The sequence below is a fragment of the Tenrec ecaudatus genome, chromosome X, assembly GCF_050624435.1.
Source record: "Tenrec ecaudatus isolate mTenEca1 chromosome X, mTenEca1.hap1, whole genome shotgun sequence".
Lineage (NCBI taxonomy): Eukaryota > Metazoa > Chordata > Mammalia > Afrosoricida > Tenrecidae > Tenrec > Tenrec ecaudatus.
In genome coordinates, this window is record NC_134548.1 from 15,784,609 (window position 1) to 15,804,263 (window position 19,655).

At 51.6% G+C, this 19,655-nt stretch overlaps 1 protein-coding gene across 1 annotated transcript in view; it reads right to left on the reverse strand.

The window, feature by feature from the left end:
- Nucleotides 1-19,655, reverse strand: part of MAP3K15 (mitogen-activated protein kinase kinase kinase 15) — a 95,739-nt gene that overhangs the window by 888 nt on the left and 75,196 nt on the right. Inside the window, exons 19-26 of the mRNA XM_075538821.1 lie at nucleotides 8,779-8,936; nucleotides 5,967-6,150; nucleotides 5,277-5,460; nucleotides 4,694-4,847; nucleotides 2,822-3,007; nucleotides 2,008-2,113; nucleotides 995-1,166; nucleotides 294-406 (exon numbers count right to left, since the gene is read on the reverse strand). Coding sequence (XP_075394936.1) covers nucleotides 294-406; nucleotides 995-1,166; nucleotides 2,008-2,113; nucleotides 2,822-3,007; nucleotides 4,694-4,847; nucleotides 5,277-5,460; nucleotides 5,967-6,150; nucleotides 8,779-8,936 — 1,257 coding nt within the window. The remainder of the gene's footprint in view (nucleotides 1-293; nucleotides 407-994; nucleotides 1,167-2,007; nucleotides 2,114-2,821; nucleotides 3,008-4,693; nucleotides 4,848-5,276; nucleotides 5,461-5,966; nucleotides 6,151-8,778; nucleotides 8,937-19,655) is intronic.

Sequence of the window (19,655 nt, forward strand, 5' to 3'; positions counted from 1 at the left end):
GGGTGTGGACTGTGACCCATGTTATGTCTACCTTATAGGCTGCCTTTTTCTTAAGGAGAAATGGTGAGCTTTTCCTTCAGAGCTTACAAAACCCCTGCCTCCTGCCAGCCAAGCGCCTGTGACTCGCGGCAACCCCCGAGGACGCAGCTGCAAGGCTCTGCTTTCCAGAGATGAAATCTCTCTGGGAGGAGCCAGCCTCTGACCAGCACCTGGATACAGAAGTTGTTCCTGTTCAGAGTTGGTCCCCTCCCTGAACCCGAGAGCAAGCCCTGTCTGTGGGACTGGACTCTCACCATTCAGTTTGAATTGTAAGTGAAGGTGATCCAATTCTTGAGTTTTCTGGTGAAGAGTTTGCCGCAGGAGACTCTGGTACTCTTGTTCCCTCTGAATAAGATGTTCCAGAAGTCTGGTTCAACAAAAACCACGCACACCTTGGTTGGAGATTGAAAACCGGGCCCAAGGCCCCAAGCAAGGGACGCAAAGGTGGTAGTGCCTAGAGGTCTGGCTCTGAGCTCCCAGCCTGTGGACACCTTGCTCATCTTCCCCCCACTTGAGAATCCAAGACCAGCACTCAGCCAGAGTTGCCCCATTTTAACCCAAACCGCAGCTTAGGGGCAGACGTAAACATGCCGTTGGTCAGCACAATGCAGGCAGAAGGATGGCTGCTTCTCTCAGCTCATCTCCTGAACAAAAAGCGGAAGGGATTGGATGGCCACCGACAGCCAGCGTGGTTCAGCCTTGGCCTGGGCTGTGGTCTGGCTGAGCCTTTGGATTTACAAAATACTCTGGGCTGCCTGAGATGACCCATCAGAGAGCCTTGGGTTGTAGTCAACCCACCCACACATACACCCAACCTGTATCCCAGGCACCTTACTTAATGGAGGCCACTGCTTTCACGTAGCCAAGACCCTGGGAGCACCTACTGTGAGCCAGAGCATGTAGGACACACCCGTGCGTGGGGGACACCTAGGGATACTGGCCGTGTCTGCCGTACCGTGTCGTCTCCTGCTGGAGCTGGCCCAGCTTCACACTGAGGTGCTGGTGGGGCTGCAACTCCTGGAAGGCTGCTGAGCTGGGGCTACTGCCTCCGAGTGGGTCCTCATCCATCTCTGCATCTCTATGGGCCCCATCCACCGCACAGGCAGGGTCGAAGTGTGCCCGTAGCTCTGAAAGCACCAAAGAAGAAATGACCATGGTCTCCTGAGTGTACGAAACGTTCCTGAGCGCACGTCGGGAGAAAGGCCTGGTTGTCTACTTCGGAGAAAACCAGCCACTGCAAACTCTGGAGTGCCATTCGACTCTGACATAGGGGGCTTACTGAGCTGGAACAGGTTATTAACAGAAAAGCATTTGGACAAGGCCAGGGCTTGGTAGAGTTGACATCCCATCCCAGGCATCCCAGCTGGCCTGGCCCAAGGCAACTAACAAGGCACCACAGGCTCCCTGCGTGGGGCTTCTCTGCCGTGTAAATATGATAGCACTTTCCCGACCCCACCTGCAAGCCAGGCACAGAGGGACCTGCCTGGAGTGCGGAACTAATGCCACATCTGGGTCAGCCAACCTTTCCCATAGCTGGGTTACAGAGCGCCCTCGGAGAGGCTGGGGCCATGGGATCAGAGTACATAGAGGAAGTGGCATGTCAACAAAGGTCTAAAGGCCCCCTGTGTGACAAGAAGTCACCAGACAAGGAGAATCAATTTGATATTAAGTTGCTCCCACGTTTCCAAGCCAAGGATTTCTGCAACAGCGCCCACTGTGATGAAGGGGTGTGTGTATGTGTGAGGTACGGAGCAGTAGGAACCTCACCTGTAAGCTTGACACTTCCCTTAGAGACCAGTTCTAAGTCAGTTGTGGGGTGACCGAGGGAGCCACAGATGGAGCCAGAGACTCAGAACACAGAATCTTGACTCCAGGCGGGCTCTGTGACCAGGCTGGAAGTGCTTGGGCAAGATGGAACCAGGAGCACCATGGGGACCTGCTCCCCACCGGGGGCCGGCCGGCACTTACCCGGAGTGAGCGTGGTGACTGCAGCCTGCACAGCTCGGCGGAGGATGCTGTCCATCGCAAACATCCAGTGGGGCCTAAGTACGTGGGGCCTCAAAATTTTATGTACCTGAAAGTAGCAAAAATGCCCATCTGCGGGTGTACAAACCAGTCCTTGGCAATTCGACTCTGCCTTTCAACTGTCCGAGATGAGGGGTCCACCATGCCCACCCGGGTTTTCTGATCCCCTTGTTTGCTTTGGGATAGAGGCTTCCTCTAGGCTGCCGCAAGTCCTAGTGGTTAGGTGGGTGCCGTGATTGGAGCAACCAGCACTTACTGAGCATTTACGAAGTGCGGGGAACTTGGGGTGTAAACATGAACAAGCCATGGTTTCGCAGTCAACTCATTGCCATTAAGTCGGTGGCTACTCACAATGACCCTATAGGATGGGAGAACTGTCCCCATGGGTTTCCGTGACTGGAACTCTTTATGGGAATAGAAAGTCTTGTCTTTCCTCTTTAGAGGGGCTGGTGGTTTCAAACTGCTCACCTTTTGGATCGCAGCCCAGTACGTAACCACCACGCCACCAGCAGCTGGCACACTTGAAACCCCAAATCCTCAACTCAAATTCTTGGTGTACAAAATCTAAGACGGTGCTGCGCAGACTCATGTGTTCAGAGAGCACTGCAGAAATGTGGGACTTTACGGCAAAATAGGTGAGATGTGATGGGGACCATGGGCGAGGATGGTAATCAGATCCTACGGTCTTGGCTCTGAGCTATTTCAGTGGACTCCCTGCCTTCGGGCATGTTTCCCCAGGGTCAAAGGGAGAACTTACAGCATCCTGAAACCCAAACAGCACCAGCTGAATCTGGTTGATGGAGGAGTTGTCAAAATCCAGGTCCATTTTCAGCTTTGATATCCTTGAGGCCATCACTCTGTGCTCCGGGGAGCGTATGAAGTCACGCAAGATCCCAATGATCAGCAGGAGGTGGTCAACAGAGAGGGGCAAGCCTTCTGAACTCTGATGGCCCCATGCCCAAAGAGAGAAGAGTCGGATTAAGTTAGATAGGAGGAGAGAAACATCAAGAAGTTTTGAAGGAACCAAACACCACACCCATTGCCACTGAGTAGATGGTGACTCTGACCCTGCAGACACAGCACTGACCATTAGGGTTTCCAAGGAAATAGATTGCTCATCTGTATCCCAGTGGAGGGGCTGGTGGGTTCACACCACCGACCTATCAGCCGCCAAGCGCTGAAAGCACTGCACCACACTGAGGGGAACCCCAAGTGAAATGCATGGCCTTCAAGTCGATGCCAACTCATAGCCTCATAACAGACAGGGAGGCAGCTGGTGGGCTTCAATCGCCTGCCTTCTGCATTAGCAGCCCGGTGCTTCAGCCCCAGCACCAGCAGGGCTCCCCCTCCATTGAGGGAAGCTGGGTGACAGCTTGAGCAAATCATCTGAGAAGTTGGATTCTATGGAGAAGAAACGCAGATGATGTAACCTGGCTTGCTGCAAGTGAGGAGGCCTGGAAGCACTTGCTGATGAAGATCAAGGACGTCAGCCTCCAGTCTAGACTCTACGACCAAATGTCAACCAGACCCAGATGCGCACCAGTAGGGAACAGGATGATCAGTGGAGACAAGGTTCAAATTCTCATGGATTTCGTCTGGCTTGGATGCGCAATCGGTCCAGAAGCAGCAGTCAAAAGAACAAACGACGACACATTGCCTGGGGTAAGTCTGCTGCACAGAACTCCTTTAAAGTCTTGAGAAGCAAGGATGAGACTTTGAGGACTCAGCTGCGCATGACCCAAGCCATGGTATTTTCAATTCTCTTCTGCATGTGAAAGTTGGACATTGAAGAAGGAGATCTGAAGAAGAGTGATGGTGCTGGCGAAGAAGATTGAAAGTACCATGGACTGCCAAAGAACACACACGTCTGTCTTGGAAGAAGTACAGCCAGAGTGCTCCTGAGAGGCAAGGAAAGGGAGACTTCATCCCCTGTTATTTTGAACATGGTGCCAGGAGAGACCAGGCATGCGTGGGAAAGTAGAGGGGCAGCGAAAAAGAGGAAGGCCCTTGATGAGCTGGATGGACACCGTGGCTGCCAGAGTGGGCTCTAACATAAGAACCGTGGGGAGGAGGGCGCTGGATGGGGCTTTGTTCTGTTGTGCATCGTCGGACCGGACTCAACTGCGCCGACCAGGCGATGACTATCCAGTTAATGGGATTGTGGGATCCCCAGCGCTTTGCCGTCTGGAGGTGGCATCGGGCCCCTGCTCTGCTCTGGTGGGTGCACTCTCACAACTGAGCCTGAGGGTGACTGCGTGGTGTCAGAACCCTGGTTCATGTCAGAAGCTACTGTCCATGGTTCCCAGGGCCAGTGGCCTCCTCAGAAGCGAGGGGGGGCAGTTCGTTTGCCACTATGGCCACTTATCTGCCACAGAAACGCTTGTCTCTGCTTCTGAGGGAAGTTGGAGAATTCACTGCAGGCCCACCAGGTTGACTGCCTCCAAGGCACACAGAGGGCTCCTTGGGGTTTGTGTTTTTTCTAGGTGTACCCACCCCACCACCCCACACACAAGTGAAAGAAGGAAGTTGGGCAATACTTATGGCGGGTGACTCTAACCAGGCGAATGTTTCCTGTTAATGGGGGCAGCGGTGGCGGGGCCAGCCTTGGCAGAGCTCCCGGGGTCTGTACCTGGGCCACACACTCCTGCAGGTTGGCAGCCAACTGGCTCTGCTCCTCCCACAGGATTTTGTACAGGATGGCGCGGCGCTCGCTGTCCTTGCGCAGCAGGAAGAGGCCAGGGTCCCTGTCCTCCGGGGACAACACAGTGCTGTCATCTGGGACACTGTGGGCAGACACCACATGGCCATGCCTGCAGTCCCCACAGCCCCTGGGGGAGGGCAGGTACTAAGAGAACAGGCTCCCCACCCCACGTAGGGTCTCCCCCATGTAGTCCTGGGGCAGGGGAGGGGGCAGGGAGGTAGGGAAGGAGGATGAGGGGACAAGGAGAGGTGAGAAAATCAGTGGAAGCAGGAAGGAAGAAAAGGGAAATGGGGCAGAGGGAGAGAGGGAGAGAGGATGAGATTAGGCGGGTACATCAGGGAGACTAAAGGGGGAGGGGAAGAGGTGGGAAGGAACAAGTAGAAGAGGGTTAGCCCGTGAGGGGTCATTTGCTAATGGAAGCCCCTGGCTGCCCCCAAGATGGGCTTTGCAGATGTTTTTCCCCTGCAGTACATGGGTGCCCTGACATGTCCACCAGGGACCAAGGCCCTACCTGGGGAGGTGACTGAGGTGGTGCGTGGGTAGCCCCTCAGAGGCCGGGGTGCGACCCTTTTCAAAGAAAGCATCAGGCTGGGCATCGGAGTCAGGTGATATTGAGCTGTGTTCACTGCTACTGCCGCCGCCCCCTGCCAGCTCCCCCAGGGTGGGCAGGGTCAGGGTGTCGGCCCGGGTCCCATCTGCACAGAGGAGCAGGAGAGGGGGAGAAGTGAGCCCCAGGGAGCTTGCACCCATCAATAGAGCGAGCAGTGAAAAAAAAAATCTTCCTCTCCCAGTGGCAGGGCCGGAGACTCTACATGTCACACCCACCCACAGGGGAGAGGCCAGTTAGTGGGAGAACCTCCCTCTGGGGAACACACTGAGCCCTTCTTGTCATGGCCTCTGTCCCAGGAAAATGACCTTTTCAGGGATCTCGCATATGTCCCTGCTCTCAGGACTTCAGCCCCAGAAGGGGTCACTTGGGCTCAGGCAGGAGCCCTGGCAAAGGCCCCTGGGCCAGACTCCCACAGTACATTGGGGCGCTACCCAAGAAAACAATGCTACCCATGTTAAGACTGTGACACAAGGGGGCCTGGCATCACAGTTCTGCCAACAATTCAGACAGACCTGTGTTGGCTAGGCTTGGACAGCCCCAAAGTTGTCACCTGGCCCTGGGCCTGAGCCCAGTTTTCACAGGAGGCCTCACCTGAGGGCTTGAAAGCAATCCGGTTCTTCTTGCACTTGCTCGGCTGCCTTAAGAAACCTTCGCTGAGCAGGTTGGCAGCTGTGACCCGCTTGTGGGGATCAGGCTCAAAACAGGCTAAGATGAAGGCTCTGGCTTCGGCTGAAAGGGCTTCTGGAATCTCTGGGTGGATCTTAAACATCCCCACCTGCATTTGAGGGAGAAGGAGGCCGTGTGTGTCAGAGGCCACCAGTAAATCCAGGTGCGGGTTCTGGGCATAGAGGTCTATTGCCATCCGGTGCAGGTAAAAGAATGGGTCCTGGTTCTGACCAACTGAGGGTGGTAGAAGTCACAGTGTGTCAGAGGCTCAGGTCCAAGAGCCCGCCTGAGCTTCCGCTCAGGTCCTCTTGAGATGCAGAGACCACCATGCAATGAGGAAGCCCACGATGAAAGATCAGCTTTATGGGAAAGCCTGGGCCAGCCCCATGAGGGAGTCCAGGAGAGACCAGTGGAAGACCTAACCAGTCCAACCACAATCATTGTTTGAAGCCCACCAGTTGGTTTGTTGCACAAGAGCTGATCGTTTAGATGGAACCTGGGCAAGGCCTGCAGCAGGAAGTGCTGATGGAGGGGACACAGAAGCAGAGCTCCTCTTGCCTAGGATAGGACCACGCGAAAGGACCGAAATGCACCATCGCACTGTTCTGGATAGTCTCCGCCTCTCGGATTCCTTCCTGGGTGGCAACCGGGCATCCCATGTGGCCCTGGCTTGGAGACCAGTCTCGCACAGCATCTGTCCCCCTCCCTGCATCACTCCCTTGTGTGTGTCTCTGTGTTTGTCTACTCAGCTCTGTTTGTAACTCAGAAGTCCTTAGACTTGAGTATGATCTAATGGACATAACCAAGAGATTCCCTCTTTCACATCAAAATTACCGTATATACTCAAGTATAAGCCGACCTGAATATCAGCCAAGGCACCTATTTTTTATCACAAAAACTGCATTGAAACATGGGCTGAAAAACTCAGCTTATACACGTGTATATACAGTACATCTACCAGTGTAGGGTGCTTAGGGTTCCACCACAGGCTGTGGAGGGGTGGGGATGGAGGGAGGGCACTATTCAATCCATAACAGAGTTCCTGCTAGAAGCCTTGCCTCCGTTCTTCCTGGCCCATAAGTGAACCATGCCCTTCCCCCCCCCCCCAGGGTTGCGGGGGACCACGAGCTGTCCCATTTCACTGTGGTGATGTGGGAATGCTTCAATGAAAAGTCCTACTCTTGTATTACAGACCCCATTAGGGATGTCTCTCTTCACTTTAGGAGTTGGTGCCTTACAGGCTGCCATCGAGCCCCCTCCTTCCCGGCTCCTTCACTCATCTCCAGCTGGCGTGGCTTCCTGTGACCCCAGCAAGAGGAAGCTGGGGGCTCTGAGAACTCAGGGCACAACATCTGCCTAATTAGAAGCTTCTCGTCTTCATGGTGCTATGGTTGCAATCAATGACATGAACCAAGACATACATGGATTATTGAATGAGAAGCTTGCTCTGTTCACCTTCAGCCCAAACGCTCAAGGTTCAATAACAGCAACAAAAAACCCAATAAACCCCACGTAGCACGCCACCGCCAAAAAGATCTGTTGGCACGCTAACCACCGATAACCTGTGAATGTGACTTTTCTTGAAAGTAGGGCCCAGAAGAGCTTCTGGATTCACATGAGGTCATTCTAGTCCCATGTCACCAAAGAGAAAAGACACAGAGGGAAGGCCACTGCCTGGAGAGAAAGGCAGATAATGGTTAATGATGCCACAACCAAGACCTACAAGGGGTGGGGCTCCCGAGCCTTCACAGAGAGCCTGACCTGAGAGACTCCCTACGTTTGGACTTCTAGCTTCTGGCACGGGGAGACAATTCAGTTCTGCCATCCAAATGTGAACCAAGCCAGGGTCTACTGAGTTTCCAAGATCACACCGGGCAGCATCAGGGTGGTGTGGCCATAGATGCCGCAACTTGTTTCTGCTATTGTAAGCACTTCACTTTGTGGTCCCGTTATAACAGCAAGATTCCAGCAGGTTGGGAACACACACAGGTGTGCCCCCAAAGGTTTCCCGAAGCCCAGGTACTCTTCACGCTCAGGCCTCAGATGAAAGCTGCTGGTGAGAATCGACATGGACCTGGGTGGTGGGGTGGTAGGAGGTCATTGCCACCATCCAACCCTGGAGGTCAAGTCAGCTTCATGTTGGGATTAGAGTTGCTGAGCTGCCTGGGCAACTGATGGGGGGGATGGGAAAGTGGAGAACAGCAATGGAGACAGGCCCTTCCTGTGGGCTGCCCCCCCCCCCCCCATCCATCCACTTTCACTTATTCCTTTGCATTCTGGCAAAGAAGCAGGCAGCGAGGCTGTAAGGCAGGAACATATTGGCAGCGAAGCCTCTGGGATCCTCCTATCAAGTTGCTTTGTTGCATTGTATCTTCATTGTCCACACACAGTAGCCAATTTGACAACCTCATACATTTGCTTCTCAGGACTGTCCTGCCCTCAGCTTCCCACTGGGACTTAAGCAAGCAAGTCCCTTCCTAAAGTCTTAGGTTTCCGTTTATAACCCCCTGCGTGCCCCCCACTACCACAACCACCTTGGTCATAACAGTCACAACACACTGACCACACTCATGGATCACCCAGCTAACTTGGATTTTCAGAATCACAAGGGATCCAGTCTCCCTCCCCTCCAGTCCGAGCTTCCGCAAACCCCACTGGAAACCCATCCTTACACCATGCAGTCGCCACATGGCTGCGGCGCCTTGTCCGGGAACCCAGAAACCCCAAGAGCTCTTACCTTGAACATTGCTGCCTGTGGGTCGCCAAGCTCGTGGAATGGGGGCTTACTGGTTGCCATCTCAATGATGGTGCAACCCAGGGACCAGATATCAGCCGGGGCACCGTACCCGCGTGGTCCTTGATCGATGATCTCGGGTGCCATGTACTGCAGCGTGCCTATTTAGGGAGCAAAACACAAAGGCAGTGACTACTGGATTACGGCAAAACGGAAGCAGACCGCTAGTAACTGAGTGTGTCAGCGTGAGCTCCCTGACTCACGAGGGGTGGGGTCTTGTCCCAGGCATCCATCATGGGACGACATCTTTTCCTCGACAGGAGACATACAACAGGCTCAACTCCACTGCCGAAGCCTGCAGGAGAGCCTGCCAGGTACTGGGTGACCCAAATGGGAGAGACGTAGTGCCTGCCCTCAAGGGGCTGCCCAGCGAGGGGGCATCATGAAGGGGTGGTAGCGACACGGGTCCTGCGCTCTAACAGAGGAGTACAAGATGGTTTCAGGAACATGCGTGATAAAAAGCATCTTATTCTAAAGTTCGGGGGAGGTGGTATTGCTTATGGCATAGTCATGCATCACTTAAAACCCATGATAAAAGCCACCAATCAACCCAAAACCACTGCCATCAAGTCATTTCTGCACTCCTGGCAACTACGCAGGACAGAGTAGAACTTCCCCTGTGGGTTTCCGAGGCTGCAAGTCTCATCTTCCCCCCACGGAGTGGCGGGTGGTTTCAAACTGCTGACCTTGTGGTTAGCAGTCCAATGTGCGTAACCATGATATGTTCCGTGAAATAGGTGGGAAACTGGATCCCTCATGTGATTCAGATGCTGGGGAGACATCGTCTCTTAGCCACACCTGCTTCCTTCCATATCTCGAAGAAGTGCCTTAGCTGTTGATTGTTACCATGCTGGGAGGGATTTGCTTTGTGCGTCATCCTCATTCCTGTCATTAGCTGTCTCCCGATCTGCAATGGGTCCCCTCACCCCCTTGTACTGGTTAGCTTTGCAGCTTGCTGTGAGGGGACTCCTTCAATAGCTTTACGCTTTCCTGGTTTTTAAGGATCGCCGTGATTGTCAAGTGCCGCATGCGTCTTTTTTTTTTTAATCATTAGGGGCTCATACAACTCATGATAATCCACACATACATCAATTGTGTCAAGCACATTTGCACATTCATTGCCCTCACCATTCCCAAAACATTTGCCCTCTACTTAAGCCCCTGGCATCAGCTCATTTTCCTCCCTCCCTCCCTACTCGCCCCTCCGTAATGAACCCTTGGTAACTTATAAATTGTTTTGTCATATCTTACACCATCCATCTCCCTCCACCCACTTTTCTGTTGTCCATCCCCCAGGGAGGAGGTTATATGCAGATCCTTGTCATTGGTTTCCCCTTTCCACCCTCCCAGTATCGCCACTCTCACCACTGGTCCTGAAGGGATCATCCATCCTGGATTCCCTGTGTTTTGGTTCCTATCTGTACCAGTGTACATCCTCTGGTCTAGCCAGATTTGTAAGGTAGAATTGGGATCATGGTAGTAGGGATGTGGGGGAGGAAGCATTTAGGAACTAGAGGAAAGCTGTATGTTTCCTCATTGCTACACTGCACCCTGAACTAGCTTGTCTCGTCCCCATGACCCTTCCGTAAGAGGATGTCCAAGTGCCTACAGCTTGGCTTTGGGTCTCCACTCCGCACTCCCCCTCATTCACAATGATGATTTTTTTGTTCTGATGATGCAGCATGTGTCTCAATCGCGAGTGACAGCGCCAATTTTCTGCCTTTGTCATGTTCAGTCATCTTTTGTTTCATTTCCAAATCATCACGTCTACTGTGCCTCTTGCTGCTGTCCTTGCTGCATGGGACAGTCACAACACACTTTTCACTGTCAGACGAGGGGGGCTTCCAAAAAGTTCGTGTTTCCGCCGGGGGGACCATGCTACACTACTCCACAGATGCCTCTGCGTCAAAGCCCAGTCTATACTTTTGAGATAGAAAGTGCAATACAGTCACACGAGGGATCGTTTTGACAACCCAGGCATACGTATTAAAGCCGATCAACATCAGGGGACCTTCACAAAGTTTGAGGGGATATTCAGATATCTTTTCATTCCACAGATTTTGTTGAACCCCCTTGTGTATACACCATCCCATCATCTCCGGGCAGCACAACCTCTGGGTAGAGGAGACACGTGCAGGAAGCTGTTGCGTTTGCTACATCCTGTTCTGACTGGTTTCTGTACTTGGACACTGCCCAGATGTACAGGATGGAGCTAACAACTGCACTGGATTTCAGTTGAGGGTGATGGGAAAACGGCTGTGATTCACAGTAGTGCTGCACAGCTGATGAATGCAATCACTGCCAAGGTCTTCACCTGTCCAAAAGTGATTTGGTAAACGTATGATATACCCCCCAAAACAAAAACACACTGCATTGAGTTTCTTCTGGCTCAAAGTGACCCAATAGGACAGAGTTGAACGGCTCCTTTGAAGGGTTCTGAGACTCTAAATCTTTCTCCCACAGAGTGGCTGGTAGGTGTCAGTTGCTGGCCTTGTGGTCAGCAGTTTAAGCACATGCCAAGAGCAAACCAGAGAATTAAAGGGCCATCCCAGGGGGCAGCGAGTGGATGCCTTCCTGGGGGAGGACTCACTCCAAGAGGAGAGGGAGAATGGTCCCACACTCCGAGAACATATCCACAGGGCCAGACTGCTCATGGGCCAACAGCTGAATTGGTCTCTACTAGGCTCGGTCAAGTCGAAGGGCAGCGAAGACGACCGCCGACGAGATAGATTGACACAATGGCTACAACGGACTCAAACATAAGAACAATTGGGAGGATGGTGCAGGCCTGGCTTGCTCGGTATCTGAACCCACTCAACAGCGACCACCACCAGCACCAGGGATGGGAGGTCTTGTGACGCGGTAGGGTTATGACGAAGGCCAGGAGTTTGAACTTACCAGAGGCTTTATCAGAGCAAGAGGTGCCTTTTGATTCTTAGTCTCAGAAACTAGGGGGAAAGGGGGGGGCAGTTCCTCTGCCTGATAGGGTCTCACTGAGTTGGAATATGCTTGACGGCAGCAAGGTTGGCTGGGTTTTGAGTTATGTCACATATATTCTCAACCACAAACATTTGTAGGGCTTGATCTTAACTGGTGTGAGTCAGAGTAGGCGATGGTAAAGAGGGCTGTGTCCATGGGAATCCTGAGATGAATGCCAAGATGCGATTAGACGGAGCTTGACTGAGAGAAAAATCTACAAAGAATAAAGGGGGAGGGAGGAGACTGGGTGGAACGCCAAGGCAGCCCTGACACATGGGGACCCAGCCAAATGTGCTTAGTAAGGGAACCCCATGTTGGTTCCAGAAGCCCCCCCATGCTCTGCCACTGTTGTGAGCAGCCGCAGTAAAGCATGGCCTTGCCACGAACATGGGAGCAGCTAGGGCTGTGAGGGAACCCTATGAGCTCTGGCTGCAAAGAGGGCAGGCTTCTGGGTAAGGGGAGCTGTGTGCACACAGGCACTTGGGGGTGAAGGGAACACCTGTTAGACTAGGGAACAAGTGATGTTTAACACCGGACACGTGTGATGTGAGAGGAAGTGAATTGAGTAACAGCGCAGCCCCGACAGGCTGGGGTTGTGTTCTGCAGCAGGCTCGGCTTGCAACTTCCTCCTGTGGGTCACCAGCCCCTAGAGAGCTGTCCGAAGCTCCCAACCCCATCCATCCCAGCTCACATCGCAGGCCTCACCAAAGAGGAGCCATCGCAGACATCACACTAGGGGATAAACTGTTCATTCAGTGTTGCACCAAAGATAGCAGACGAACTTGGGATCGTTTCCAATGGCCTGAGAATGATGATCTAAATGGTCCTTGGTAGAGAAACGGTCCCCACCCCACCCCTGCCCTAGAGGATGCTACAGGGAGGCGTGTGGTAGGAGAGGACAGGAGAGGAGAGTGGGCCTGCTAAGGAGAAAGTTGGTTGGAAGGGGCCCGAGCAGGGCTCTGACTTTGGTGTTGAAATGAGGCTAGAGATGGAAGAGATGAATGGGAATGAATCATCACATGCTCTATGCTAGCAATGGGGTTAGGAGACCTTGGTCAAGGTCAGAACTGAGAACAGAGAGGTCAGAGGAGATAAGGGCCTGTTTCATTATCACACAACCAAAGGAGGTGTCCAGACCCTTAAGGAAGAGGGGCTCTAACACCCAATTCGCAGAAGGATATGGAGTCCAGTGGGAGCCCAAATTGCAACTGCAGAGTACCTAGCACGATTAAGCCACTGGCAGATCATCACAAGATCTCCTGGCCTCTTAAATATTCACGGTGGTCTTTACTTTCTTAACCACTATTTGTATTGCTATCTCTGTAGTATTATTCTAGCCTTGCTTTATTTTTTCCTATTTTTTAACTGCTTCTATTGGGTTTGCCAGTTTGCAAAGCACAGAAGGAGTAGCGGTAGAGAGATAAGAACAAGGGTTATAGGGGAGGCAGAGGTGAGGAGGGGTAGGAGAGGGGGAGGGGATTGGGGGCCAAACAATGTATGTGGGAGGGGGCAGGGACCACTTTCCAGAAGTGATTATACATCTCAGTTGAAAAGTGATTTAACCATAGTGGGGGGGGGGAGAACATTTTTCTAAAATTGATTGAGGTTATCGTTGTACAATTTTTCTTGTCAAGCTTGAACTACTGAATCCTGTGATATGTGGATGAAATTCCAATAAAATGGTTTTTGAAATGACTCCTTGATCCAAAACAGGTGAAGAGACCTGCATCGTCTTCCTCTTTAAGATCCAGTGTCTTAATATTCCCCCCTTCTACTAGTGCTTGAGGAGCCCTGTGGCATTGGAGGGAGCTTCAACGTGTGGCTAGGGGAGCGGCTGAAGAAATGAATTGGCAATGATTTCATTTTGATGTGACGTGAGCTAAGGAAGAGTTAGATATACACTGAGTTGTATCTGTCAGCAGCGGAAAGCTACAGGACAGCCAGGAGGATTCTCAAGTTGGGCAAGCTGGAGGCTCCCCAGGAAGCGAATAACCACTGACACAAGACACCCTTTTCCTGACTCCTATTGCCGTAACAGAGGAAGTGGCCTTGACGGATCACACACCTCCTAAATAATCTGTAATTTTCTAATAAAAAAGATTTGATACCGCTGACTATTAACCGATTCCCTCTCAATTCTGGGATTCTGGGAAGCGCATTTCGGCTTCACCAGCGGCGCCATTAGGGTATGCCACCAGGTGGCGCAAGAGAGCGCCTGGAAGAGCTTAGCGGGGCGGAGGGACATGGTCCTTTCTGAATACCTTGCTGCTCTCCTGTGACCACATCACTCTGGACACACACGCATACGCATAGGCACACGCACACGTACCAATAACAGCGGTTCTCAACCTGGGGGCCGCGAACCCTTTGGGAGGAGAACGACCCTTTCACAGGGGTCGCCGATTCATCACAGGAGCAAAATGACAGTGATGAAGTTTTTATTTGTTTAGTGTTGTGTTAATGAGGTAGCAACAGCGAGGAAAGCATTCTCGAGGCTGCTACTGAGTATACGAAATTCAGGTCCTGGATTGTCTAGGTTGGTTTTCAATAAATGACATCTATGTAAGTGAAAAAAAATAATTTTATAGTTGGGGGGTGGGCATCTCTACCACATGAGGAACTGTATGAAAGGGCCACGGCATGGGGAAGGTTGAGAACCACTGTGCTAAAGGAACCATTTGGCTTCCATTTGAAACCTTTTTGTGCCCCCTCCCCTCACCATGAGACCCAGCCTCATGTAGCCCCCCTCAGAGGTGCCTGGCCCCAGGAAGTTGGACTTCCTTCCCTCCAAGGCCCACAAGTCCACTCTATGCTAAAGGTGGAGAGGCTTCCTGTTATGCCTCAGTGCCTCCCTTTTTGCCTTTCCAAATTTTTAGCGTCATAGCAACAAAGCAAGTTCCCACAACCAGACACCTTGACAGACAGGGGGTGGTCGCATGTCTTAAAAACCAATAAGCAACCCCCTGCCGCTGAGTCAATTCGGGTTCGGAGCCACCAGAGGACCAAGTAAAACTGCAGATAGTCTGCTTCCAAGATGGCTCCTGGAAGCGGTTGTCGGCAGGAGCCTTCAGCGTCTCACCGCCCAGCATCCTCCACAGGGCTGCTCTCAGGACATGGCTTCTCACAAAGCGACCCCAGAGCGAGCAAACCGTGACAACACAGCGGCTTTCGCACACCCTCACTTCCACTTTGTTGCAATTCAGGGTGACCTTCCAGGACTAGGCAGAACTGCCCGCACAGAGCTACCAAGCAGTGACCCGGCCGCTTCGCCTGTGGCTAGGAGTTCGAACTGCCGACCTGCGGGGTAGCAGCGGAGCACTTGACCACTGGGGGTCCACGAGGATGACACTGAGGAGAAGCGTCTCTGTATTTCCACCTGCTTACTGGGAGCCACAATCATAACTTAGGTGGCAGTGGAGCGGCAGCAGAATTGCCCCGAAGACCCTGGGGGGGGGGCATCTAGCTGTGGTAGGATCCCTGGTGAACCAATGGTGAAGCGCTGGGCTGCCTGGCAGAAGTTCAACTCCACGGAGCAGGGCAGTCACACACACACCTGTGTGGAGTTCACAGGTATGGTGCAACCAAGTTATGACAGTACAGTGTTAGGACCGACCACAAATGAGTTCAGCCAGTCTGACTTAGAGAAGCGGCTAGACTGTCCCCTAGGGTTTCCCAGGCTGTCATCTTTCTGGCTGCAGACTGCCACATCATTCTCCTGTGAGCAAAGTGCTTGATGGCTTCAAACCCACTGACCTCCAGCTCCTCAGCTTGAGGCCGGAGCACTGTGCCGCCAGGGCCTCCTTCCAGTGAGAAGTCGCTCACAAAGCCCAGCCATCGGTGGAGGCTGGCTGCCCACATTATTGGACTTTTGCCACATACTTGGCAGTTTACAAAAAGCACCCAGCATGGTCCATCTGGCTCTCACAATGCCTTCAGGTTGGGCAGAGCAGGTCCTATTGGCCGTTGTTCTTGTTTTACCCGCAAAGAATTTGCTCAAACAGAAAAGCCCGAGTGATCCGAATTCTACCTTGCAGGGCTGGATGGGACAGAGGCTGTACACTGGTGCATATGAGGGTTGGAGGTGCGGGGAGTCCAGGGTGGATGATACCTTCAGGACCAAGGGTGTGAGGGACGATGCTGGGAGGGTGGAGGGTGAGTGGGTTGGAAAGGGGGAACTGATTGCAAGGATCCGCATGTGACCTCTTCCCTGGGAGAGGGACGGCAGAGAAGGGGGGAAGGGAGACTCCGGATAGGGCAAGATATGACAAAACAACGATGTATAAATTACCAAGGGCATATGAGGGAGGGGGGAAGGGGGAGGGAGGAGGGGAAAAAAAGAGGACCTGATGCAGGGGGCTTGGGTGGAGAGCAAATGCCTTGAGAGTGATTGGGGCAGGGAATGTATGGATGTGCTTTACACAATTGATGTATGTATATGTATGGATTGTGGTAAGAGTTGTATGAGTCCCTAATAAAATGTAAAAGAAGAAAAGAGAAAAAAATGATTAGGGCAAAGACTGTACAGATGTGCTTTATACAATTGATGTATGTATATATATGAACTGTGAAAAGAACTGTATGAGCCCCAATAAATTGTTAAAATTAAAAAAAATAAAAAATAAAATAAAACTCAAAAAAAAAAAAAAGAAAAGCCCGAGTGAGTACCCAGCTCATCTACCTTCAAGTTGAGGCCACGCCTCGCGATACCGTCACTCCTCTCTGTAACGGGTCACAGAAAAGCATCCCTAAAGAAAAATCTGCAGCAGGAAATTCCAAAGCCACCTGTGCCTGGCAGGGACAGAGCGATCCCAAGAAACTGAGTGTTCCCTTTCACTTCCTAGTGGACTTGGCCAAGAAAAACCAAGCGGCAATGCTTTGCAGGACATCGGGATGATGCAGAAACCCTCAAGATGTGTTTGCTTAACTCTGGCTCTTGCAAGGGCTTCGTGTCCTCCTTAAATCATCTCTCCCCTAACATTGTGCTCCTACACTGGCCACTGAGCCAGCTGCCCATGGATCCCAAAATCCATTGAAGGGCTCCCGGGCAATTATACAAGCAGGGTTTCCAAATTGCCAGTCATCTTAGTTTTTAAGGGCTGCCATAACAAAGTATCACAAACCAAGCGGCTTATCCTGACAGATAGATATTACTCCCCCCGCCCCCTGGAGTTCTGGAGGTCAGCAGTCCAAATGCAAGGTGCCACCTAGATCACCTTCTCTCCTTCCCAAGTATGTAGGACAGTTTCCCAAAGTGGGCAATGCCACTCTGGGGAAAGCTGGAACAATCGAGAGAGGGGCTGCAAAAGCAGATACCTACACTTTATCTTGGATTATGAACAAATATTTTTAATTGCCGGGGGCACCGAGTAATTTTTTTTTCTGAAAATGAGGGGATGAGCCTATGATCTAAAAGATTCCTGTCTCTCCAGGTTTCTGAAGTCCCCAGGTTTGAAGATGCCTGGCTATCTCTCTGTATGTCTCCTTCTTTATGACTTCATGCCAATTGAGAACATCTTCAATGACCCCATTTTCCAAATAAAGTTAGAGTCACAGGTACCAGGGAGTCGGAATTACAGGCAATTCTTTTTGAGGACATAACTTAATGCATCACGCCAACAAGGATGGCATCTGGATAAGGAACCTTGGAGAACTGGTCACAGTTCTTGGCCATTTGCCCTGGGTTTCCCACCGAGTTCAGAGGTTAAAAGGGCTGAGAAGTTAGTAGAGTCTGAGGGCTGGTGTTCAGAGCTGACCTGGGACAGTGCCATCCCCAGAAGAGTATGGACTCATGGAGAATAGAGCAACTCAACGTCAGCTCACAATAATCCCACTTGGAAGGAGACCAAAAGTGGCTGCATTTTCCCAGAATTCCAAACTGTCAGCTTTGTGCTGCCCAGAAAAGAGACTGCTGCTCCCCAATGGGAACCATCCCCATTGTCCTGCCCGAGGGATGGGCTTGGGGAGACAATGCTGGATGGGGCAGTGTTTATTCATTTGTGCGTGCAGTGGGGCCTGATGCCCGGAGAGATCAAGGGCCAGTTTCAAGATCACACACATGCCTGGTTATCAAAAGTTGTAACACCTGGAGTCTTAAAGGCTTGAAGGTAATCAAGCAGCCATCTAGCTGAGCAGCAGCAAAGCTCACGTGGAAGAAGCACACCAGCCTGTGTGATCACGAGGTGTCAAAGGGATTGGGTATCAGGCATCAGAGAACAAAGAAATCATATCACTGTGAATGAGGGGGAGTGTAGATTGGGGACTCAAAGTCCAAACGAGCCAGTCAGGGTGCAGTGTAACAACGATGAAACATACAACTTTCCTCTAGTTCCTAAATGCTTGTACCCCACCCCTCACTATCATGATCCAAATTCTACCTTACAAATCTGGCTAGACCAGAGGATGTACACTGCTACAGATAGCAACTAGAAACACAGGGAATCCAGGACAGATGATCCCTTCAGGACCGGTGCTGAGAATGGCGATCCCGGGAGGGTAGAGAGAAGGTGGGTTAGCAAGGGGGAACCGATTACAAGGATCTACATGCGACCTCCTCCCTGGGGCATGGACAACAGAAAAGTGGGTGAATGGAGACATCAGATAGTGTAAGACATGACAAAATAATAATAATTTATAAATTATCAAGTGTTCATGGGGGAGGGAGGAGCAGGGAGGGTGGGGGAAAATGAGGAGCTGATACCAAGGGCTCAAGTAGGAAAGTAAATGTCTTGAGAATGATGAGGGCAACAAATGTACCAATGTGCTTGACACATAGGATGGATGGATGGATTGTAATAAGAGCCGCATGAGCCCCCAATAAAATGATTTTTTTAAGAAACCACACACAACTGACAGGGAAAAAGTCGCTACCTTATCATGCTTTCTTCTCCCTATTGCCACAGAGGAGTAGAGAAGCGGTGGCAGGTTTGGGGAAGTCCTGGGCAAGGAGGGTGGCAATGAGCAGGATTTAAAAAGGGGCTTTGCTAGAATTCTATTCTTGGGGTCCGACAGGTTCAACATGTTACACGCATGGCATGGTTCTCTGTTGCCTTTGAGTTAGTTCTGACTCAGGTGACCCCATGCACAGAATGAACCACCCTTCTAGTCTGCTCCAGTCCCCTGTTGTGGTCAGTGTATTTGGAGCACCTTCCAAGCTAGGTGGGTCCTCTTCCAGCCCTCTCACAGTTCATCTTCCATTGGGATCAACTACGTCTCCATCAGCTAATTTTTTGGCAAATTTCAGAGTCTTCGCCTGGACGCTCTGTGGATAAAACTCCACTAGGACTGACCCTGCTGGTATTGGAAATGCCAGTGGAAGAAATCCCAGCCCCTGATAAGCCATCATGGCACAACAGACTGGCCATAACAGGTCCCTTTCAAGGGCAAAAGTAGCCTTGCTTTGATTTCGTTCACCAGCCGTTCAGCTGCACCTGGTAGGAGCCAGGTATCTATCTAAGTCATTCAGCAATATGGACTCATTTACCCCTCATACAAGCCCTACAGGGGAATGCGAGGGCCAGCTCATTTTATGCTGAAGAAAGCAAGGGACAAATATGTCCACGGCTATGAGGTTAAGAAATGTGCCCCAAGTCACTAGCAACTGGTTGAACCGGGATTTGAACAAGGATGTTTATAAGGCATGAGCCACCGCCACATTCCAGCTCTAAGTCAACCCAAACCAAAGCCACTGCCACCGAGTTCATTCCAACTTATAGCAACCCTGCAGAACAGGACAGAATTGCTGACCAGTTTCTGAGACTAATTATTTCTGGGAACAGAACTAGAAAGCCTTGTTTTTCTCCTAAGGAGTGGCTGGTGGTTTCGAATTCCTGACCTTGCAGTTA